The sequence below is a fragment of the Medicago truncatula genome, chromosome 2 (genome assembly GCF_003473485.1).
Source record: "Medicago truncatula cultivar Jemalong A17 chromosome 2, MtrunA17r5.0-ANR, whole genome shotgun sequence".
NCBI classification, from domain to species: domain Eukaryota; kingdom Viridiplantae; phylum Streptophyta; class Magnoliopsida; order Fabales; family Fabaceae; genus Medicago; species Medicago truncatula.
This window is the reverse complement of record NC_053043.1, coordinates 21,756,738-21,782,760: the sequence shown is the minus strand read 5'-3', so window position 1 is coordinate 21,782,760 and position 26,023 is coordinate 21,756,738. Positions and strand designations below refer to the sequence as shown.

At 33.6% G+C, this 26,023-nt stretch overlaps 2 protein-coding genes across 2 annotated transcripts; one reads left to right on the top strand and one right to left on the bottom strand.

Annotated features, from left to right (window-relative positions):
* Positions 1–5,147: 5,147 nt before the first annotated feature.
* Positions 5,148–5,726, top strand: LOC11417692 (uncharacterized). Its single transcript, XM_003595524.1, has one exon. The coding sequence runs from the start codon at positions 5,148–5,150 to the stop codon at positions 5,724–5,726; it is 579 nt and encodes a 192-aa protein (XP_003595572.1).
* A 113-nt stretch (positions 5,727–5,839) lies between these two features.
* On the bottom strand, positions 5,840–9,910 carry LOC11417317 (phytochrome E). Its single transcript, XM_003595523.2, has 4 exons — positions 7,894–9,910; positions 6,760–7,567; positions 6,291–6,584; positions 5,840–6,092 (listed from the first exon to the last, which is right to left on the bottom strand). Exons 1-4 carry the CDS (start codon positions 9,908–9,910, stop codon positions 5,843–5,845), a joined length of 3,369 nt encoding a protein of 1,122 aa, XP_003595571.1. The 3' UTR covers positions 5,840–5,842.
* Positions 9,911–26,023: the final 16,113 nt, after the last annotated feature.

Sequence of the window (26,023 nt, the reverse complement as noted above, 5' to 3'; positions counted from 1 at the left end):
CTGGGTATATGATATGGATAAGTTACGTCAATAAAATGTTATAGAAGTATCCGATTAAACTTTTTTTTTTTTGTAGTTTTAAAATTAGTTATGATGCTTTGCGCTTACACATAATTTGTTTTTTAAGTTAAGGGTTATTTCTAAATGACATTACATTATGAAGTCCGGATACGTAGTGCGGGTACAATGCATGGGTATGCAAAAAAAAAAATTAAGGATATGAAACGGCAAAATTATGTTAATAAAATATCCTATGAGTATATGTTACAAGACTGATATTTTTATGTGTCAAATCTCTGTGAAAATCAAATAGCGCAAAAAAATTAGGATTTTAACTTTAAGGTTGATATCTTAGAAATTCTAAAAAGTCTACTCATTTGTTCAGTTTACACAACCATTGTTAAATCAAGTGTAAGAACAAATTAACTTGTTTGTTGTTAGGGCAAACATTTTAGAAAAGTCTCTCGTCTGCGTGCTTTAGCATAGAAGTCCCTTGGTGAAACCTTGAGCACTTATGAAGTCTCTTGGAGTTGTCCTTGAGTAAGGAAAAGTCTTAAGCAGTTGTCCTTAACCAAAGGGAACTCTCTTGGAGTTGTCCTTCAGTTGAAGTCTTTAGGTAGTGTCCTAGAGCATAGAAGTCTCTTGCAGTTGTGCTTGAGCAAAAAAAAAAGTCTCTTGGTTGTGTCCTTGAGCGAGTTGTAATCCAGAGTGATTATAGTGAAATCTCTTTGAAAGTATAAGGGGATTGGACTACTCCTGTGTTGTGGGAGGAACATGTATAAATTGTTATGTGTATGTCTTCTCTCTCTCTGACTCTTTTATCTTTCTGTTTTGTATTTTCGCTGCATTCAGACTCGGAGTCAAAATCAACAATATCAAATTCTGACCAGGATTTTATATAAGTATCCGATTAAATTTTTTTTTTTTTTTTAAAATTAATTATGATGCTTTGAGCTTACACATAATTCTTTTTTTTTTTTTTAAGTTAAGGGTTATTTCTAAATGACATCACATTATAAAGTCCGGATACGTAGTGCGGATACAATGCATGGGTATGCGAAAAAAAATTAAGGATATGAAACGGCAAAATTATGTTAATAAAATATCCTATAAGTATATGTTACAAGACTATGATATCTTTATGTGTCAAATCTCTGTGAAAATCAAATAGCACAAAAAATTTAGGATTTTAACTTTAAGGTTGATATCTTAGAAATTCTAAAAAGTCTACTCATTTGTTCAGTTTACACAACCATTGTTAAATCAAGTGTAAGAACAAATTAACTTGTTTGCTGTTAGGGCAAACATTTTAGAAAAGTCTCTCGACTGCGTGCTTGACCATATAAGTCTCTTGATGAAACCTTTAGCGCTTAGGAAGTCTCTTGGAGTTGTCCTTGAGTAAGGAAAAGTCTTAAGTAGTTGTGTTTAAGCAAAGGGAACTCTCTTGGAGTTGTCCTTCAGAAGAAGTCTTTAGATAGTGTCCTAGAGTATAGAAGTTTCTTGCAGCTGTGCTTGAGCAAAAAGAAGTTGCTTGGTTGTGTCCTTGAGCAAGCTGTAATCGAGAGTGATTATAGTGAAATCCCTTGGAAGTGCAATGGGACTGGACTACTCCTGTGTTGTGGGAGGAACCGATATAAATTGGTTTATGTCTGTCTTCTCTCTCTCTGACTCTTTTATCTTTCTGTTTTGTATTTCCGCTGCATTCAGGCCCTGAGTCAGAATCAGCAGCATCAAATTCTGGTTAGGTTCTTATAAACACTTAGAAAAAGATATCATCAAAAAGGCCAACAAAATCCCCTCGCCCCCTTCTTGTGTGTTTTTCTCACCTTTAGATCAGGGAGCTATATCATTTGAAATAAAAGTGATCAATTCTTACTCCTAAAGATTTTGAGGTAAATCAGTTTGATAGAAAGAAGCTCTGCGCTATAGCTTTAAATTTCGCAAGTAAATAATTTCATAACATCACCATGTCGAAACCACAAGATTACAATCCTTGAAAGAAAGTGGTGAGCCAAAAGAATCGTATAGTAATCTAACTCTAAACCTCTAGAATCTAGAAATCATGCTCATCTATGAAAAAGATGAGATGGAATGAGAACTCTAAAGTTGCTAACTCTAGAATATTTTTTGTTATTGTGTTTGATTATTTTATGGTCCAACCTTTCTTTATGTGTGCCAGATCGTTATAATATTGATTCTTAGTTGCAAAGTTTTAAATGTCTCAACCTTCCGTTTTGTTAACAGTGCTACTGTAATGTACAAAACATATTTTTGGTTGCCCCAACAAAAAAATAAGGAATTGGGATGGATTATTATAAAATAAAAAATAAACATTACTACTGATTATAAACTAGTGAACGAAAAAAAAAATACTGATTGCATTATCTTTTCTTGCACAATAGTTAATATTTGTTTTAATTATTTTTTTTTGAAAGGAACTATTTCTATTTATATTTTTTTAAAACATAATATAATTCTACTTTGGTTTAGGTTTAAAAGCTCGTAGTCAATTTTATCAAAGAAAATTTTGTGGTAAACTTTTATAAAAAAAAAATAAATAAAAAAAAAGATATCATAGTCTGTTAGCAGTTTATTTTCAATGGTAACAAAAAAATTATAGATTTTTTATCAAAAATAATATTGATTCTATATATTCCCCCTTTATTTTGATAGATATATTTTCGAAAATAAAAGGCTCAACTCGTTCATTAAAACATTCTAAAAAATTAAAAATACTCACCACCTATATATTCATACTTGTTAAGTATTGATTCAAACATTACCTATTCTTTGGTAAAATGAAAAACCCTAACATTACCTTTTTGGATGAATCTTGCTACAACAGAGCATCACATGCAATTTGAGAGTCAACTACACTATGAAAGGTAAGAACCTTGATACAACTTTCTTTGTTATTGCATTTGAGAATTTGTTGTTACATTTTCTTGTTTTTTCTTTATTATATTGCTTTGAATTTGTTATGATCTTGATGAGTTTCTTGAATATTTGTTGTTATTAAATTTGGTTATTTTATGTTCCAGCCTTTCTTTATGTGTGTCAGATCTATAATATTGATTCTTAGTTGTAAAATTTTGGATGTCTCGACCTTCTTTTTTGTTAATAATGTTACAATAATAGACAACATATCATTGGTTTCCCCAACAACAACAAAAATAAAGAATTGAACTGAGTTATTATAAAATATAAAATAAACATGACCACGAATCTAAAACAGTGAATGAAAAAAGAATACTGATTTTTTTTTTTTCTATCACAATAGTTAATATCTGTTTTAGTTATATTTTTTGTGAAAGGTTTTGTTTTAATTATATTTTATTGAAAAATAAATTTTTAACAAATAATATGATTCCAGATTGGTTTAGGGTTTAAGATATTGTAGTTAATTTTTATCAAAGAAAATTTCTTGGTAAACTTTTATCAAAAGAAAAAATATATTGATTCTTTTATTAAATAAAAACAAGATTGATTCTATATATTTTTCAAGTTTATTTTTGAAATTAATAGGCCCAGCTTTTTCGTTAAAATATATTCTAAAAAAAATAAAAATATATCCAACTCACTACCTATAAAATTCATACTTGTTAAGTGTTCAAACATTATTTGTTCTTCGGTGAAAAAGAAAAACCCTAAAATTACCTTTTTCTCCGAATCTTGCTATAACAAAGCATCATACGTAGTTTGAGAGTCAACAATACTGTGAAAGGTAAGAACCTTGGAACAACTTTCTTTGTTATTATGTTTGAGAATTTGCTGTTTTGTTTTCTTGATTTTTCTTTATTATATTGCTTTGATTGTTTTATGATCTTGATGAGTTTTTTAAAATTTGTTTTTATTGTGTTTGATTATTTTATGTTCCAACCTTTCTTTATGTGCCCTAGATCATTATAATATTGATTCTTAGTTGTAAAGTTTTGAATGTTACATTAATAGACACATATCATTGGTTGCCCCAACAAGAAAATAAAAGAATTTCCTTCAAAAAAGAAAATAAAAGAATTGTAATGGGTTATTATAAAATATAAATTAAACATTACCACTGATTATAAACTAGTGAACAAAAAAATAATATTGATTATATTATCTTTTCTAGCACAATAGTTAATATCTATTTTAATTATATTTTTTTGAAAGAATTTGTTTTAATTTATATATTTTTTGAAAAGTAAATATTTTAACGCATAGTATGATTTCACTATATCGTAGTCAATTTTTATCAAAGAACATTTTATGGTAAAATTTTATAATAAAAAAATATATTTTGTAGCCTGTTAGCTATTTATTTCCAAAGGTAAAAAAAATGTATTGATTCTTTTGTAAAATATAAAAGATTGATTCTATATATTTCACATAAGTAAATATATTTTGTTTCATTTTCTTGTTTTTTCTTTATCATATTGCTTTGATTGTTTTATGGTTTTGATGAGTTTCTTGATGATTTGTTGTTATTGTATTTGAGTATTTTATGTTCCAGCCTTTTTTATGTGTGCAAGATCATTATAATATTGATTCTTAGTTCCTAAGTTTTGAATGTCTCAATCTTCCTTTTTGTTAATAATGTTTACTAGTAATGATTTTCTTTGAATTCTTTTTTTTTTTAAGGAAATTTTCTTTGAATTCTTATAAAATATCTAATATATATTCAATATAGACTTAACCATCCTAAACCTTCGTAAACCCCCCTCTCAAAGAAAACCTAAGGCTTTGTTTGCGAGTTCGAGGAGAAGGGAGGTGAGAGCTTTGCTTAAGAAGGAAAAAACACATATAAAGAATGAAGTGTTTTGGGAGGGGAAGGCTTTGTAAGTTTTAGTTTTCTAAATAATACAAAATTCTCATATTTTGGGGGAAACTGAAAAATTGTATTGGAGGAAGATTTTATAAGGTTTATATTAATTCTTCAAACTTAATACATGTTTTTAATTATATTTATCGAGTTCTAAATAATACAAATTCCTTTTAGAGGGTTTTCTAAATAATACAAATTCCTTTAAGAAAAAAAAAGTGATTTTGTGCAATTAAATTAAGTTCATAACGAAATACCAAGAGAATTAGAGCCTAACATAGTTTCTGTTTTAATTTGTTCCACCAAGTTATTTTTTATTAACACTTTTTCATTTTAATTTGTAGAAATGGGTCGTCCACGTGGAAAATTAACTTTGAAACAAATTCAAGATAAAAGAGCTCGGAAATTAGCTTTCAATCATAGAAGCAAGAGATTGGCAAAAAAAGTTTCTAAATTTTCTAACAAGTTTGGAGTTGAAGCTTGCTTGATTGTATATGATGGTTCTGGTGAAGGTAGACCAATAACTATGCCACAAGATTCGACAATTGTTCGGTCCATGCTTGAAAACTATGAGCAACAAAAGATTGAGAGTATAACTACAAAGATCTTTGATGTGAAGGACTATTTTGCAAATAAGAAGAATAAGATTGAAGGTGAGATTTCCAAAGTGCAGAAAGAGATTGTGAAGAACAAGTATCCAACTTGGGATCCATGTTTCATTAACATGGATGGTGAACAACTCAAAGCCTTCACTGCTATTGTAAATGCCAAGATTGAAGCTTGTGATCAAAGAATTAGCATGCTGAAAACTATGCACCAAGGTGATCAAACTAGTGCCTTGCATGACACTCCTCAAAGGCAGCATACCCTTCATTACGGGAGTGCCCGTCTGGACGCTAGTAATAATAATGACAATAGATTCTAAATGCACAAATCAAATCTGATTTCATTGCATAATAGTGTTTTCAACTTCAATATTAAGGCATCTATTTTGACCAAGTATTAGCCTGAACAAGTAGAATACAATGTTTTAAAGCTAGATTACAAACTTCTTATCATGCTTGTCTCTGTTTTCAAATTCCTTTGTCTTTCTTTTCTTGTTCTTAGTTCAAGGTCAATGAGGAAATAGCACTTATTTTGTTCTCTTACATAGTGGACATCACCATTCATCCTACTAAGGATTTTCCTTGACATAAATAGCCCTAGACCTTCCTGTGTAGTCCATTGATTCTCGCCGTAAAACATATCGTGTAGAATGGAAGAAGGAAGTCCTTGACCAGAATGTGTCATTCTGCATAAAAAATACGAAAATTTAAGCATCTAGTCTACATAATAATCTAACTTTGATACTTTCTTCGAAGTAACAAAAGGAAGAAATCAAGAAAGTATAATATATGACAAACACATCACTGAAAGGGAAATGTAACAGAAAACAAATTAACCAACTTTAAACGATGATTGAACGAAAATAAATTCATGGTTGCTGTACCTGAACTTTAAATGGATAAACTCATTCCCATCTTGTATTATTTTTAAACCAGGTGTAATCTTCATTTCTATCCAGCCGTTTGGAGACGGTGTATGGCTAACTATATTGTGCAAAATGTCAGACAAGACCATCTGAAGTCTAATTTGATCGCCGTAAAGAGAAAGTGTTTGGATTTTGTCGGATATTTCGTGAAACATCTGTAAATCCTTTCCTTTTATCAGCATCATGACTTGACTAACAACGGCATCTAAAATATTTCCCAGAAGAAATTCTTTCATGTTTAGCTTCCAAGTGCTGCTAGTTTTTTTTTAGCATAAGATGTGTCAAAATATAGTTAGACTTGATTGCAAGTATGCATGCAACATTTATAAAACTGAAATTTTGAACATCGAAAATAAGAAGTGAAGAAACGAAAGTTAAAGCTCAAACATATAATTCATTAATGTTAAAATGAAACAAGAACTCTTACCCTTCGTTAATACTTCCTAAATCTATATCCTCAATAATCGCCATTATTTGTCTTTCACAAGCTTCGCTAGTGTCAAGAAGTTGTTTCTGGTTTTCGGAGATGCCTGTATTTTCCAAAAGTTTGTGTGTGAATCGGATACCATTTAAAGGATTCTTCATCTCTTGAAGTATATAAGCTAACTCCTTAGACTTCGAGATCCTTTGTCTGCATTTAGACCTGTGTCCTTGAAAGGGTTGATTCAAATCTTCTGTCACAACATGCAAGAAGCAGAAACAACCGATTATATCTTCACTTGCATCTGTCCTTTTGTTTGTTGTTATATAAGTCTCTATAAACTTTCCATTTCTATCATAAAATCCGAATGGCGACTTCTCAGAATCTTGGCCACTTATTCCGTGATACAATAAAATCATAAAATCGGTTAGTGCATCTTGACCTTTCAATCGACAAAAACTTCCAAAAATTTCACCAAGAAGCATTTTCCCTATGACCTCGTCTTTTTTCCATCCGGTTACCCTTTCCATGGCTACATTCCATTCAGAGCAGCAAGCATTCTCATCAGAAGCGAATATTGGTGGAATCAGCGGATTAAGACTATGCATGATAGCTTTGTAATCGCCTTCCAACTTGATGAATTTCTTTACAATCACTTTTTCAAAAGTGATGTCTTGACCTACAAAGCCTACCCCAACAATAGCATTTGTGTAGTCTCTACTTATGCAAGAACTGATCATGAGATATACAACTTCCTTTTCTTGATGAAGCACAAAACGGTTTATTTTCAACTCAACATTTTTGTTATCTTGACCTGAAAATAGCATCATTAATCAAAATATATATCCTATTATATACTGAATTTTTCTTCAAAAACAAAAATATAAAACCAAATGAAGAAAAAACTATAAATTTTTCAACAATGGCAGGTTTTAGAGTGAAAATCAGAGATGGTTTGTTACATGATTTGAATATTTTAAAACATCATGGTGAAAACAAATTCTAATATATGGCCACATTAGCTGCTAACAAAAACAACAAAGCAATTTATTCAAACCATGAATAGAGAAAGATATTTGATCAATTTAATAATGTTAAGATTCCAGATTTACTAAAAAAAATCTACAAGAACTGGTTTACCTTGCAAAGCTCTTCTCAGAATATTTGTCAGAGTTTCTCGTGAGTCCACATGCACAACTTCATTTTCTAGGGATTTTCCCATAGCTTCACTGGTCGGCAGACCTGTCAATTCAGCAATTTTAACATTCCATCCGTTGATCAGGCCGTCTGAATCAACCCCAAATATTGGGACTGCTGCTGTTTCAATTAATCTCACCATTTCAAGTGCTATTGAACTGATTTCATGCGACCCTCCGATTAGAGCGTCACTTTTCTCAAAATCTTTTAGAGTCTTTGGACAAGTATTGTCTGTGTCTTGGAATAAATCTTGCATGATTAGTTGCAATGAGTGAATTGCGTTGATTTCTGATATTTCCCAAGGCAAACTTTTACTTTTAAGTACTTCAAGAAAAGCCTTAAACGATGTTCTTGGGTTCATTTTTCCTCCATCATCCTTATCAGTTGGATGGTGCTTGGCTCCTCCCCATTGTATTTCCTTAGCAGTGTGAGACCTGAACCAGAACAAGATATGCCTTTGGTTGATTCGTGCCGAGGCCATGCCACAAACTGCATCCCCCAACAAAGTAGCACCTGGATAACCAGCGTCGACCAAACTTTCAGTGGTCAAACCTGTTGAGTCGCTATAATTACTAAGTAACCATTCTGCTATGTCTTTCACCTGTAATTTAGTTGGGGTTATGCCTAACAACCAACAGTTTTCATCATAATACAAGGCAGCCCCATCACACTTCACAAGATCCATGATACTTGGGGATTGAGTCACAATACCAAATGGTGCATCGCGTAGGAGCATGTCACACAGCATGGTTTGTGTTTTAAGAATTCGCTTCTCTTCCATTTGTGAGGCCAGTTGAATCTCCATGTAAAGCTGCATTCCAAAAGTGTGCATTACAAACTCACAAGCATGGCGAACCGGGAAAGACACATGGTGTGGTGAAGTGTGATGACAAACTAGTAAACCCCAAAGCCTGGTTGTATCCTTTTCATTGATTACAACCGCCATCACAAGAGAGGCAATTGAGCCCATGTTAGCCATGTACTGTTTGTGACAGTCATGTGGTGACCTAAGGGTTGAGTTGACCAAGCAAAGAGGTTTTTTTAGTTCACGACTCTGAATGACCTTAACCGGCTTTGCATGGCAATCATAAATCAACCTGACTCGATTTTGTTTGAACAAAAACCGAGCAGCTTGAGGGATATCTATGGAAGGGTAATGCAACCCCAAATAAGACTCTAAATCAGACCTCCTGGTCTCAGATACAACCTCACCGTGATCATCCTCATGAAACTTATAAATCATAACCCTTTCATATCCAGTAAGCTTTTGAACTTCCTCAACAACAGTATCACACAACAAACTAATGTCTTCCCGACGACAAGATTGCAGCCTCGAAATTGCACTAACAGCCATCTTCTGTGATTGAAATGACCCCGAGAGTGACAAGGCAGGACCACTAGACCTTGCAGGCTCCAAATCAATCAAAACCCCAACATCAATCCTATGCAGTATGGCATAAAATGGCTTCTCTGTAGTCCTTGCACGGACCCAAATAGGGTTCAAACGTGAAATTTCCCTAGAAGCCACAGCTTTTACTAGGGAAGACCCTGAAGGGGGAGTAAACAGTGTTGTGGCATCAACACCAATTAGACCCATAAAATGTTCTGAACCAATATCACCTAACAATTGAAAGCAATTTTCACTGTAACCTATGATTCTAAATGTGGATTCTTCAATTACTACCAGACAACCAAAGGGTTGGATAAAGCCACCCCTTTGGATTCTAGACAAATATGTAATCATTTTCTCCTCAGAAACTAACCTGGGAGGATCAAGAATAGTCTTTGAGTATTCAAATGATTTGCCATAAACTCTAGATTGCTCAAACTCTGCAAGAAGCTCGGCATCTACACCATATTGAGCAAGTGTCTTCTCCGTCTCTTTGTTGGTGTTCATCTTGCTTTCAGCCGATGAACTCAAGCTTACGCCTTTCAATTTCTCTTTGCTTCCAAAACTCATTCTCAAGATTGCAAAACTCGAAAGGTAGTACGCTGGTGTTCTATATATCTATTTGTGTCTTATGCATGCATGATATAACTTTTATTTTGGAATGGAATGAGTTTCTACGTTCTGACAAACACACAATGAATTTCCAGGTGCATTCATCCAATATATTTAATGTATTTAATACATGCACTTAAAGCTCCTTGTGTCTCATGCATTCCTCTCGGTCCAATACCGATTCATGCAAAAATCGTATTTTGTGCATTGTTTTAATGTCAAACTATTGAAGGAGTAATTGATAAACATGAAATTGAAGAGTAAAGTAATATCAAATCAATAACATAAAAATTAAGTCAGAATACAATAACTTCCATAATGTCAACTTTAAGAAATTGGTATGTTGCATTCAGCATGCTGACAACAGTGACAAGAGGTTAGTCATCGTAATAGTATGATACTGTTAACAGGTGAGCAATATCAAAATGCAAAATGAAACCCGTTTCTTCTTAATCTGCAAAACCAGTTTCTTATGAATTTTTGAAAGGGAGAGAGAGAGAAGAGATGAGAGAGGAACAGAGAAGTTTTTTTTAATCTTTTTTTAGAATAATGACATTTTATTATATTTAATTATAAAAATTAAATAAAAAACTGGTGCATATTTGGCGATTTCAACGACATTCTGGATGATGATAGTGAAAAAAGAGGCCGCAATACTAGACCTCGTTGGCTAATTAATGGCTTCCGACAAGCTGTTCTTGACTCGGGTTTGTTAGATGTTCAGGTTGAAGGCTACCCGTTTACGTGGTTTAAAAGTCTTGGTACGCCACGCGCGATGGAAGAAAGGTTAGATCGTGCTCTTGCTAATAATTCTTGGTTGAATTTATTTCCGGAAGCTACTGTAGAAACTCTTGTGGCACCTGCTTCTGATCATTATCCCATCCTCCTTAACCGTACTGTGCCTCATCCTCATCTCAACAAACGTCATTTTCGTTATGAAAATGCGTGGCACTTGGAACCGGGGTTTAAGGATCTGGTTACTGATTCTTGGCTGGTATACTCTAGCAATCCTCTCATTCCAAAATTGTCCTCTTGTGCCGAAGATATGTCAGCTTGGAGTAAAGCTCATTGTAATAAGCTGAAAATTGATATTGAAGATTGTCGCCGTCAAATGAAAAATATTCGACTGAATTCTTCAGGTGATGCCAAGTTCAGATGTTTTAATTACGGAAGAGAATGCAGCGCTTACTAGCTCAAGATGATGCATATTGGCGTCAACGTGCCAAGACTCATTGGTACCGGGATGGAGACTGCAACACAAAATTTTTCCATGCATCAGCCACCGCTAGGAAGAAGTTAAATTGTATTATTTTTTCAACAGAGTTTCAAACTAAAAGGACCTATTTAAAACTTTTGAAATGGTGACGGTGAAATAGTTTATCAACTAAAAGGACCTTTTTGAAACTTAAAGGACTAACTTGAGAATTCTATCAAACTAAAAGGACTAAAAGTGGTATTTGGCCAATTTTTTATACTAAAACTTATATTCATGTAAAATAATCGAAGAAAATCAGTATTGATTACTCTTCATTATTATATTATTATAAAAGTCACAATTTTTTTAAAATAATACATGTGATCAAAATAAAAAAAATGTAAAATTTTCCTATAAAATTGAATCATATTCATTTCCATTGAATTTATACAACATTGTCTCACTTTTTTACTCTTCATCTTTTATGAGATACATATCTTTGAAGTATCTTTGTGTATCTGTAGAGTTTTTTTTTTTTTTTTTGGTGAAGGTCATAAAAAAACAAAAAACAAAAGCTAACTAGAAATCGAAAGCATCAAAGTTGAGCAATGAGAGCAGCTCATCAGGAGGTGTCGCCCAAGTTGTTACTCCAAGAGTAGAGTTCCTCCCCAACCTAGCCAAAAAGTCTGCACATACATTGTCTTCACGGAGCACATGTTTGAACACCAAACTTGGGAGATGATCCAACAAACTTATTATTTTAGCTAGTAAAGAAGCATAAGCATGGAATGAGTGAGATTGTCTGTCCATAAGTAGGTTTATGATCTCAGTGGAGTCTGTCTCACACTCAACATGCAATCGAATTGTTTATCAACAAGACCAAACCGTTATAAATTCCAAACAACTCAGCAATAAGCGCATCACCGATGACACCACTTTGGTCACAACTTCCGTCCACATTAAGTTTAAATTTACCGGATGGGGGAGTTTAAAGTTTGTTGCTGCTATATGGTGGATATGGCGCTGGAGGAACAACATTGTTTTGGGTGATAAAACTTGGAAAGCCAGCGATGTGATCCGACAAATTAACCTCGTGGTTGAGGATATGGTTTTGTTATCTACAACTAATAATAGAAGCAAGGTGTATTTGTGGAGTATCATATAAGTATCCCATCAAATATATTTTTAAAATTAAAATAATTAATTCTGATACTTCGGTTACGTATCCGTGGAGTATCGGTATCTGATACGTATCCGATACGGATATGTCTTTATTTTGGAGTATCCGATTTTCATAAAACGAAGTCTAATATTTGTTTTTTTAGTGAAAAAGTCTAATAACTGTTTTTTTTTTTTAAGGAAAGTCTAATAATTGTTGTTGCCAAAGAAAAATGTCAATGTAACAAAAAAAAATGTCGATAAAAATAAAAACAAATAGACTGAATTTAAAACAAATACGCGTGAAAATTGACTTTTATTATAAATCGGGTTTGATGGAAAACCGGTTTCAAAACGGATCCTAACTGGATCCGACCTATATCCAAATTGGTATGTTCCAGAAGACCAGTTTTTGGAGATGTGGTTTCAAGAGTAAAACCAAAATCAATAAAAACATATATTATTTGGAGAGGTTTAGTTTGATTTTTAAACCATGCACACCCCTATATATAATCAACTAAAAACATATTGTTACAGTATCAATAAAAAATATATATTATTTGATTTTTTATTTTTTATTATAATGTTAAAAAAATATTCATAATAATTGATCCTCTAAAAAAGATAATATTAATAATACTAGCTCGTATTTTCCCCCTTTTCTAAGAATTATTTTGGGGAAGTGAAAATAATATTAATAGTGATGGCACTAATATTAACTCAAATTTTTTTCTTTGTAGTCAATATTTTTCAAAAATGTAAAAGTCAAATCTTTTTTTTTTTTTTTGAATAAAAGTCAAATCTTCCAGCTGTTACTTGAGATTCTAGTTATATAGTTTAATCTTGTAATTAGCATATAATTAGAGAGTTAGTTCATCTCTATAAATACCCATTGTACTCTTCTTTTATGTTACGTTGAATGAAAGCTATTTTCACTTTCTCATTTCAATAATATGGTATCTAGAGCTTTTCTTTCCATTTCCATGGCGGAAAGTTGTTAGAAAGTTTGTTACAGCTTCATCTTCATCCTTTTATGAATCTTCACCTTTGTTTGACGATTCTTTGTGATTTTTGTCCCTTTCTTCACCATTCTTCTTCGTTTTCCTTTGAATCGGTGAATTTCTTCGTTTTTCGTCATGGTTCGTCAAAATCAACCGGACACTGAATCCGTTTTCTATGTTCATCCAAGTGAAGGACCGAATTCTGTTCTTATTTCACCTCCATTGGATGGATCGAATTACCTCGCTTGGAGTCGTTCCATGATTCGTGCGTTTGGCGCGAAGAACAAATTGAAGTTCATTGATGGATCCATGGAGATTCCTGATGAAGATGATTTGAATCGCAACGCTTGGGAACGTTGCAATCATCTTGTTCAATCCTGGATTATCAACTCTGTTTCACCTCAAATTGCTCAAACTCTCGTTTTCCATGAAAACGCCATTGATGCTTGGTCAGATCTTAAGGAACGCTTCTCCAAAGCTGATCGAATTCGCATAGCTTCTCTTCGCTTTAAAATCAACAAAATGAAGCAAGGTTCTAAATCAGTGTTAGAATACTTCACTGAAATGAAAACTCTGTGGGAAGAGTTGAATTCTCATTGACCTATGCCTCATTGTACTTGTCCACATCCTTGCCGTTGCGCTGCTATGAGAGAAGCTCGTTGTTACAGACTAGAAGACCAAGTCATCCAGTTTTTGACTGGTTTGAATGATCAATTCAACGTTGTTAAGACACAAGTGCTCATGCTAGATCCACTTCCTTCTATTAACAAGGTCTATTCATTGGTTGTTCAGGAAGAAAGCAATAATCTCTCATTAACTTCTTCCATTAATGAACCTTTCTCTGTTGTTAATGCCACTGATTCACGTAAACCTCAAGGTAGAGGTAGAGGATATTCTTCTGGTTTTAGGCCACCAAGACAATGCACTTTTTGTGGCAAAACTAATCATACTGTGGAGTATTGTTATCAGAAGCATGGACACCCTAATTTCCCTAAACAACATTCTTCTGTGAATGCCTCAAGTAGTAATGATAAAGTTGAGGTTCAACCAGGAAGTTGCAATACTTCTTCTACCAGTTTCAATATTTCTCAGGAAAAGTATGATCAACTTCTTAGCTTGTTACAACAAGTGAATTTGCTTCCTGCAGCTTCCACACCTTCTTCATTTGCCAGTGCCAATCATATTCATACTTCATTTGTTCCAGACTCCACACAGTCAGTATATCTTCCATTTTCTCTTGTTCTATTAATTCTAAATCTGATGTCTGGTTTTTAGACTCTGGTGCTAATGAGCATATTGTTAATAATACTCATTGGTTCACTTCATTTCACAAAATCAATCCTAGACCTGTTAATTTACCTAATGGTTCCTCTGTTTTGGTTGAATATGCTGGCACTATCCATTTTACACCTCAATTTTATCTTGAGAATGTTTTGTATTCTCCATCTTTTACTCTTAATCTCATTTCCATTTTCAAAGTGTGTTCCTCTTTGAATTGTTATGCTATTTTTCACAACAAACAATGTTTATTACAGGACCTTCACTCCCGGAAGATGATTGGTTTGGGTGAACAATTTGGAGGTCTCTATAGATTAGTTTTAGATTCTTCTCAAATTCCTTCACATAATAAAATCTCTGTCAATCATGTTGACACTGATAAGTTTACTATTCCTACATCTGCCTTATGGCACTTTAGACTTGGTCATGTTTCCCCTAAAAGACTTATTCATATGTCTCAATTGTATCCCACTTTAACTGTTGATGTTCATGCAACTTGTGATATTTGTCATTTTGCAAAACAAAAGAAGTTACCCTTTTCCAATAGCATTTCAGTTGCTTCTAGTAAATTTGAGTTGTTACACTTTGATATTTGGGGTCCTTTATCCATAACATCTATTCATAATCATAGATACTTTCTTACCATTCTTGATGACTATAGTAGATATGTTTGGATAGTTTTATTGAAATCTAAGTCTGAAGTTTCTCAGCATGTCAAAAATTTCATTAACCTCATTCAAACTCAATACAATATTACTCCTAAAACTGTCAGATCAGATAATGGCCCAGAGTTTTTACTTCATTCCTTTTATGCTTCTAAGGGCATTGTGCATCACAGATCCTGTGTTGAAACTCCCCAACAGAATGGGAGAGTTGAGAGAAAGCACCAATATATTTTGAATGTAGGCAGAGCTCTTCTTTACCAATCCAAATTACCTGTTTCTTATTGGTCTTATGCCCTCCTACATGCCACTTTTATCATCAATAGAGTTACTTCTCCCACTCTCCACAATAAATCTCCTTATCAACTTCTTCATGACACCATACCTGCTGAACACACTTTCAAAGTGTTTGGTTCTCTTTGCTACTCCACTACCCTTCATTCACATAGAACCAAATTATCTGCTAGAGCAAGAAAATCTGTTTTTTTAGGATATACTGTTGGTTTTAAAGGGTATGTTCTTTTAGACATCCATACTAGAGAGATTCACATCTCTAGACATGTTCAATTCTATGAACATATTTTACCTTATCCTGCTACTTCATCATCTATAACCACTGCTTGGGAATATTTCTCTTCTGATACCTTTTCCTCAAGCAATCCCATTTCTGACACTCCTATCACTTTACCTTCATCTCCTCCACCATTTATAGATGTTGATATTCCACCAACTGATCATGAACATCCCATTTCATCTATACCATCTCCATCCCCACCTATCATCAGAAAATCTATTAGAAATACTCACCCACCCACTCATTTACAAGATTATGTTTGTAATACTTCCACTGCCTTTGTATTGTCTGACAATTCTTTTGTTCACCACCCCATTTCCCATTACTATTCATACAATAACTTGTCTTCTTGTCATTGTGCTTTTGCTATGTCTCTTGATTCACACACTGAACCAACCACATATGCTGAGGCAAGCAAATTTGATTGTTGGAAGCAAGCTATGAAAGTTGAATTGTCTGCTCTTGAGAATACTAAAACATGGAGACTGGTTGATCTACCACCTAATGTCAAACCTATAGGTTGCAGATGGATATATAAAATCAAGTATCATGCAGATGGCTCTATTGAGAGGTACAAAGCACTCCTTGTTGCTAAAGGATACAATCAAATTAAGGGTTTGGACTACTTTGACACTTATTCACCAGTTGCTAAATTAACAACTGTGAGAACTGTTATTGCTTTAGCCTCTATGAATCACTGGCACATTCATCAACTTGATGTCAATAATGCTTTTTTACATGGTGATCTGCAAGAAGACGTTTATATGCTTGTTCCACAAGGCATCACTCCCTCCAAACCAAATCAAGTTTGCAAACTCATTAAATCCCTATATGGTCTTAAACAAGCAAGCAGAAAGTGGTATGAGAAGCTCACTTCTTTGCTTATACATCATCATTATGTTCAATCTGCTTCTGATCACTCTCTCTTCATCAAGAAGACTGCTTCTTCATTCACAATTTTACTTGTGTATGTTGATGATGTGATCCTAGCTGGAAATTCTATCTCTGAATTCCAAGATATTAAAGCCATTCTGCATTCTTCTTTTAAGATCAAGGATCTTGGCCAGTTAAAATACTTTCTTGGTTTAGAGGTTGCTCATTCTTCACAAGGAATCTCTCTTTGTCAAAGAAAGTATTGTCTTGATCTTTTAACTAATACATGATTTTTAGCTTCCAAACCTATTTCTACGCCATCTGACCCTTCCTGCAAATTACACACTGATTCTAGTTCTCCTTATGATGATGTTCCCTCCTATAGAAGACTCATAGGAAGACTGCTTTACCTTACAAACACCAGACCAAATATCACTTATGCTACACAACAACTCAGTCAATTTTTAAATTCTCCTACTGCAAAACACTACACAGCTGCTACAAGAATCTTGAAATACTTGAAATATTCTCCTGGTCAAGGCTTGTTCTTTCCTAGAAATTCTTCTTTATTCCTGACAGGATATTCAGATGCTGATTGGGCTGGTTGTTTAGATTCCAGAAGGTCTATATCTGGACAATGCTTCTTCCTTGGTAAATCTCTCATTTCTTGGAGAACCAAAAAGCAGTTGACTGTTTCCAGATCTTCCTCAGAAGCAGAATATAGAGCTTTGGGTGCAGCTACTTGTGAATTGCAGTGGCTTCTCTACCTTCTTCAGGATCTTCATGTCACCACAGTTAAACTCCAAGTACTTTATTGTGATAATCAAAGTGCTTTGCATATAGCAGCAAATCCTGTGTTTCATGAAAGAACAAAACACCTTGAAATTGACTGTCACTTAGTTAGAGAGAAACTGCAAGTTGGAATCATGAAGCTTCTACCTGTCTCTTCCAATGATCAATTAGCAGACTTCTTTACAAAGCCATTGCTTCCACAACCTTTTCACCATCTCCTAATCAAGCTGGGAATGCTTAATATATACCATTCTCCAGCTTGTGGGGGGATATTAGAGCAAGAAGAACAACAAAGCCAAGATATTCCAACTGTTACTTGAGATTCTAGTTATATAGTTTAATCTTGTAATTAGCATATAATTAGAGAGTTAGTTCATCTCTATAAATACTCATTGTACTCTCCTTTTATGTTATGTTGAATGAAAGCTATTTTCACTTTCTCATTTCAATAATATGAATAAAAGTCAAATCTTTTTTTATTAATACAAACAATAATATAAAATTATGAAATGTGATTATATATATTGAACAACCATGTTAGTGAAAGGTATCACGAGAAATAAATCATAAGGTGAAATCTTTTACGATGGCCTTTCGCATCCATCAACTTTTTCTTTTATTCATATTATGTCATGCTGCAATTTCGCTCTCAGGTAATGGAAAAATGTTATTCTTGACTATTTAATTGAATTTATGATAAAATTTTCAAATTCAAAATATAAATTATATTGTTCCATCTATTTGTTTTCATAGTCCTAATTACAACAACAAACAAACAAAAAAAACTTTACTTGTTAAGGACGAGTAAAAGTTTAAACCTATTATTGTATTTTTTTTCCTGATATTTTTAAATTTGTAAAATGAGGCTTTGAAAAGGGTGGAACTCGTATTGTTTACCTTAACCAATGTTTACGTTGTTGTTGCTACAAGGATTAGTTCTTGTAACCATAAGTATACCTAAATAAATTAAATAAAACGTGTATTAAATATTGCGATATTTAATACGGGTAAAAAATATTTGATTACAAATATTAGAATTTGCAATAATATTGTGAACTACTAAAAAATCTTTGAATCATTGTATTTGATTACAAATGTTAGTTAAACTTCATTGGTTTGTTCTTCTGAGTTGTGAAATTTATTCACCGAAACTATTCAACAGTTAAATTTGCATAAATTATAAAATCACGACTGAATTATCACATAATCTCCCCACCCACACACACACCCCCCGAAATGGTATCATGGAAGCATTTATAGTTGGAGAAATGATATTTGTACAATCATTTAGTGACAACTTTTAGACAATTTTCTCTCTCATACTTACATTATATTCTTACTCTCTCTTTTTCTTTTTCTCTCTCTATTGCTTTTGACCAATGGGAAGAGAGAATAAGAAGGTTGTCAAAAAGATTGTACCAAATGGTTGTTAAAATATCATTGCTCTTCTAGTTAAGGACATTGAATCAATCAAGTCATCCATCCAAAATGGAATAAAAAAACATAGATACTTCGTCTATTCGAGATCTCTTTTTCATACAACCATTCATGTCTAATCACTTACTCTTAAAGCTTATTAGGTCATGCTATTAGTTAACCTAATTTTTTCCCTCTAAATCCATGCCATTAATTGCTAATGACCTAATTTTTCCCTCCTATTACATGTTAAATTTGAATTTCAAATTTTTGCTTCACAATTGTTATTTTCCCTCTTCTATGCGTGTCTTATTGATGTTTGGGAATAGCACTGTTACCATGCTATTAAATATGACGTTTATAATATCCTTGGCAGTTTCCAAAGCATTTATTTGCATCTATTCACTCTCCCTTTTATACGTGGAAGACAGAAGAATTTTTTTCAAACTTTCCCTGCTTGATATAAGTAAAGCATTAAATTGTGTGTATTGGAAACTAATCTTCCCATAATTATCCACCATATCTCATGCTATAAATGTACACTCCTCAAACGGTGCCATACAATTCTCCTGGTCATTACCTTAAAAAAAAAAAAAAAAAAACTCCTGGTTATTTGACATGCTAATTCTTCTTCTGTCTATTTCACTTTCTCTTTCCTCTTTACCCCTTCATTTTCTAGGTCTCAATCCTTTCTCCCTCATCTAATCCATCTCTTTCTCTCATGAGCATCCTTCATAACAGCTCCTGCAATTTTTGCTTTCTACTTCTCTATTTCCTCCTGTAATCGGATCTCAAACTGCTGCTCTTCCTAATACGCTGAAATCCAGATTAGTATATCTCTTAAGAAGGTTTGTGCGTGGTAGCTGCTTGCAGCAGTGATGGCTTATGTGACAGTGTTTACTTGTGGTGGCTCACAGAAGGAAAAAAAAAGTTTGTTTCTCAATATCTAAAGGAACTATAGTTTTGGATTAAGTTTCAGGAAAATGAGTAAATAACGAGACTAAATTTTTTATACTATTTGGCTTCAAGGTCATATGTAAATATTTCAGTTAATATATGCATAATATTTCAATTTGGCAGCTGTATCTTGAGTGGGGAGTAGATCTATCAGTATCGACATTATATTTTAAGCTGTTTTTCTTCTCACCACTTTCATTTGGACTGCTGCTGTATTTGTTGAGTGGTGTAATTTGGTTACGTGATCAACTTATTAACATTGAACACATGACAGCAGTCACTACTTTAACCACTAGGCTGCTCACATTTTTGCTGAAATAATGGTTTTAAAGTAACTAACATTAGCGGTTCCTTTTTTTTAGCAGTTCCTTTTCATATTTTTATAGCAGTTCATTTCTTATTATTATTATTATTATTATTATTATTATTATTATGATTTAGGCTTCTTTATTATTTATAGCAGTTCATGTATTTTTATAGCAGTTCATCTCTGTGTTGTGCTTTTTGATTGTATCATGAAAATGTATCGAAGAACATATGTTGGAACTAAGTTTAACATCATGCAGAATATATTAGTATTATTTGGTTTGTAGGTGGGTGTTGTATAAGGAGAAGAAGCAACGCTGGAGCGAGTCAAAGGAATAGGTGTTGTTTTGTTTTATAAATGATAAAGTGTTGGTTGACATACCATGGTTTTCATGTAATATGATTCTAAGTATGAGACTTAGCCTATCTTTATGTGCCAGTATTATTTTGTTTTTTCTTAAAGAATTATGTACTTCCATATAAATTTTTGTTTTGCCAAAAAAAAAAAAAGGTACTTGCATTAAGAGAAGAAAACGTAACAAATATAAGTTGCATTATTTTTACGGGGATGTTAAGTTACTTTCTTTAAGTAAAAAAAATTCTAATTTATTTTCTTTATATTTTGTAAAATTGTCATTGAAGGCGTAGTTTGTAAAACTTTATTTGCTTTGTTTTCTTTGACTATTAGAGATTATTTGGTGAAGGTAATAATATTCATGAAGTTATCATTTCATATTTATCATTTGACTTTTCTATTAATTTGCAAAATAATGAATATGCAAATCAATGAATTAAATGCTTGAAATAGATAATATTGATCAATATCTTAAGGTTTAATAATAGCAATATACATTACACGTTACTTTTAGTTTTGTTTTTTAGTTAAATTCATAACTATAATTTTATTTATGTCAATTATTATTTTACTGTTTCATATTTATCATAACTGTAATTTTAGTTAAACCTGGTCATTTGCAACTGTTTTTGCCATTATGATGTGGATTCAAGAAGGATTCACCATACAAGGATCTTTGACCTAAGTGTAAATTTCTTGAATTGAGATAGAAAATGAAGGAAAATGATAGAAAATCTAAGAAAATTGACCAAACTAGGAATAGAAAGAAAACATACAAATGGAATTAGATGAGAAGTGGGAAGAACGATCGCCACATTCAAGATGAACGATAAGATCGAATCGCGGATCCGCCACAAGAATAAGATGCTCTTGATAAGGATCTAGAATTGGTTCATCCAAGAACCTAGAAGAGCAATTCTAACTCTCCCTTCAATCAAAGATTGAAAATATCAAATTGTATTAACCTCCTTCAAAATGATAACAAAGTTGTTATTTATACCTACTCATTGGCCATCACCTATAAGGCCCAATAAGGAACTAGAAAAACAAGGAGCATTATACAACTCCAAATTAAAAGTAATCTAAATTTTAAAACTAAACTATTTATTACAAACAAGATTCACTAAAGAAAGTGTAAGATAGTATGGATTATTATGGGAACAATCTTGGTGTCCAAAAATAATGAGATTTGATCTTCAAGATTTTCCCTTAATTTCTTCACCCTAGCCCTTGTCATGGGGCCACCAACTCCTTTGATATCAACTTGTTGACTCTTGTAACTCGTTCCTTGATCCTTATTATGCTCCCCCTCTTCAAGACAATTCGTCCTCGAATTTAATGGCTCATCACCTACATCAAAAGGAGACAAGTCACTAACATTAAAAGTGGCACTAACAGTATACTCACCGGGGAGGTCAAGCTTGTAAGCATTGTCATTAAAGCGCTCTAGCACTTGAAAAGGACCATCACCCCTTGGCTACAGTTTGGATTTCCTTAGAGAAGGAAATCTTTCCTTCCTGAGATGTACCCAAACCCAATCACCTGGTTCAAAGACCATTCGTTTCTTACTCTTGTTGGCACTTCTAGCATAGTGCTCAATCTTCTTTTCAATGTTGCTTTTTACTTGAGCATGCAAATCCTGAACATACTTGGCCCTAGCCTCTGCATCTTTATGCACCAGATCAGTACTAATAGGCAAAGGAAGTAAATCAAGTGGAGTAAGTGGTTTAAAACCATAAGCAATCTCAAAAGGTGAGAAAGAAGTAGTATTATGTGGCACCCTGTTATATGCAAACTCAATAAAAGGCAAACATTCTTCCCAAGATTTCAAATTTGATTTTAAAAATGTTCTAAGTAAGGTGCCAAGTGTTCTATTAACCACTTCAGTTTGCCCATCGGTTTGAGGGTGGCATGTAGTGGAAAATAGAAGCTTGGTGCCTAACTTAGCCCACAAAGTCTTCCAAAAATGACTCAAAAACTTAGAATCTCTATCCGACACAATGGATTTTGGAATGCCATGCAATCTAACAACCTCTTTAAAAAATAAATTTGCAATATGACAAGAATCATCCACCTTGTGACAAGGAATAAAATGTGCCATTTTTGAAAATCTATCCACAACAACAAAAATAGAATCACGACCAAACTTGTTTTTGGGCAGCCCCAAAACAAAGTCCATGGATAGGTCAACCCAAGGAGAAGAGGGAATGGGAAGGGGAGTGTATAAACCATGTGGCATTGCCTTTGATTTGGCTCTTTTATAAACAATACACCTAGAACAAATTAAATGTATGTCATGCTTCATTTTTGGCCAATAAAAGTGATCATGCAGCATGTCATATGTCTTATGTTCCCCAAAATGTCCCATCAATCCGCCCTCATGCACTTCCCTCACAAGTAATTCACGCAAAGAGCACTTAGGAATGCATAAGCGACTGCCATTAAACAAATATCCATCATGTCTAAAGAAGCTATCATGTGACATCAATTCACAATCAAGGAAAATACCAGCAAAATCCTCATCAACAGCATATAAATTTCTAATATGTTCAAAGCCTAGAAGTCTAGTTTGAAGAGTAGAGATTAAAGAGTACCTCCTTGAAAGAGCATCCGCCACCACATTAGCTTTACTTTTCTTGTGCTTTATGACATATGGAAACTGCTCCAAAAATTCAACCCATTTGGCATGTCTTTTGCTTAGTTTACCTTGACCTTTGAGATACTTTAAGGACTCGTGATCACTATGGATAACAAACTCCTTAGGAAACAAATAATGTTGCCAAGTATGTAATGCTCTAACTAAGGCATACAGCTCTTTGTCATAAGTGGAATAGTTAGCATGTGCTCCACTTAATTTTTCACTAAAATAAGCAATGGGATGCCCTTCTTGTAACAAAACAGCCCCTATGCCAATGTTAGATGCATCACATTCAATTTCAAAAGTTTTTCAAAATTAGGCAAAGACAAAACAGGGGCATTCATCAATATATCCTTAAGAGCATTGAAAGCCTCTTCTTGTTCTTTACCCCATGAAAATACCACATTCTTTTTCACAATTTCATTTAAGGGAGCAGCCAAAGTGCTAAAATTAGGTACAAAACGCCTATAGAAACTAGCTAAGCCATGAAAGCTCCTCACTTCACTCATACGCTTAGGCCGCGGCCAATCCTTGATAGCCTTGATCTTTTCCTCATCAACTTTGACACCTTGAGCACTTACTACAGAGCCTAGGAATATCACTTCACTTTTACAAAAAGTACACTTTTCAAAATTAGCATATAATTTTTCATCCCTCAAAACCATAGTTTTAAAACTCGGCTCGGTCATCGACTCGGTAGGGGTACCGGGTCACTGGGTCAATGGTCGAATCACTGGGTCACTGGTTGAACTGCATGACTGAATCGGATTAAATCGGATAACTCGGTTAAATGACTCGGTCTTAAGATTAAATATTTATAGGTATTTAACTAGATTAAAATACATATCAAACTAGATTTATACTTTATAAAAAATTAATGTTAACTTGTAATTGTCAAAAACATTACATTGCCTTTTAAAAAATATAAATATATAATTATTCACAAATATATAAATAAATAACATTGCTTTATATTTTTGGTTAGACACTTTTGTAATTGCAGGTTCTTAGAAACATTACAATTGGGCTTATTTGAGTAGCCCATTATACACCACAAAGTGAAAACCTAAAGATATAGCTATAACACAAACCATGAACATTAGCCGCCGCATGGCATAACATAGCAACAATATAACTTTTCTTTCTCATTCCATTCTATGCTTGTTTGAGTCTTCAATGGAGCTTTCAACAAAAATCTGCAAGGGAATTCATATGCGGTTTCAGTTACTTCTCTCTTTCCAATCGCAGCTTAAGACCAAAATCCCCAAACCTTTCTTCTTCCATTTTTTTTTTCCTTTCCTGAGAATGTTAAACATTGGACCGGCCGGTTCTTTAAACCGACCGAGTCACCGGTTTTGACCGGTTTTTATCGAGTCGTGCTGGTTTATGCCGGTCTGATTGCATGACCGATCCAATGAGAAGCTCGAACCGGACACCTCACCGGTTAACGGTCGGACCGACCGGTCCGGTCCGGTTTTTAAAACTATGCTCAAAACTAGCAATACACTTCGCAAATGTTCAATATGATCATTCAAATTCAAGCTATACACAAGAATGTCATCAAAGTAAACTACAACAAATTTTCCAATGAAATGCCTTAAAATATGGTTCATCAATCGCATAAAAGTACTAGGGGCATTGGTTAGACCGAATGGCATCACTAGCCACTCATAAAGGCCAAATTTAGTTTTAAAGGCTGTTTTCCACTCATCCCCTTCTCTAATTCGAATTTGATGATAACCACTTTTTAAGTCAATTTTGGAAAAGACACACGCACCATGTAACTCATCTAACATATCATCAAGCCTAGGAATAGGATGCCTATACTTGATGGTGATGTTATTAATGGCACGACAATTGGTGCACATGCGCCATGTACCATCTTTCTTTGGTACCAAAATTACCGGCATGGCACAAGGACTTAGGCTATCTTGAAACCAACCATTTTCCAAAAGTTTATGGACTTGTGTTTCAATTTCTTTAGTTTGTTCCGGATTACTCCTATAAGGAGGCCTGTTAGGCAAAGAAGCACTAGGAATCAAATCAATGTGGTGTTCAATGCCTCTAAGAGGAGGTAGGCCATGAGGGAGTTCCTTAGGGAACACATCAGCAAAATCTTTCAAAAGGTAATTCAAGGAAGAAGGAATAACATCATGTGAGGCAGACAAACACAAATCATTGCAATAAAGAAAGTATATAGGTTTTCTACTCAATAAAGCTTTCCCAACCACATGCTCTCTAATAAACAAACTTTCAACTCTAGGTGTGGGGTCATGATTATGCGATTCATTAGCATGCATGATGGATTTGCCACTTTTCTCTTTAATCTCCTTTTCCCTTTTTAGTTTCAAGGTCAATTCATCTTGACAAATTTCCTTGGGACTAAGAGGTAAAAGAGATATTTTATGCTTTTTATGAACAAAAGTGAAAGTGTTAGCTTTTCCATCATGAAAAACATTTCTATCAAATTGCCAAGGTCGCCCCAACAAGATGTGGCCAGCTTCCATAGGCACTACATCACATAATATCTCATCATTATATTTGCCTATGCTAAAATTAACCAAAACCTGTTTATCTACTAAAAGTTCCACACCTTCCTTTAGCCATTGAAGCTTATATGGCCGTGGATGTGGGGTTGTTTCCAAACCAAGTTTTGTGACTAATCTAGTGCTAGCCACATTTGTACAACTACCACTGTCAATAATCAAAGAGCAGACTTTTCCACTAACTAGGCATCTAGTATGAAAAATGTTTTCCCTTTGAGAATTATCATTATCCTTAATCTGGACTCCAAGGAGTCTTCTAACCATAAGCAAATCTCCTTCAACAGGAGCTACTTCACATTCAATTTCATTGTCACTTGAAG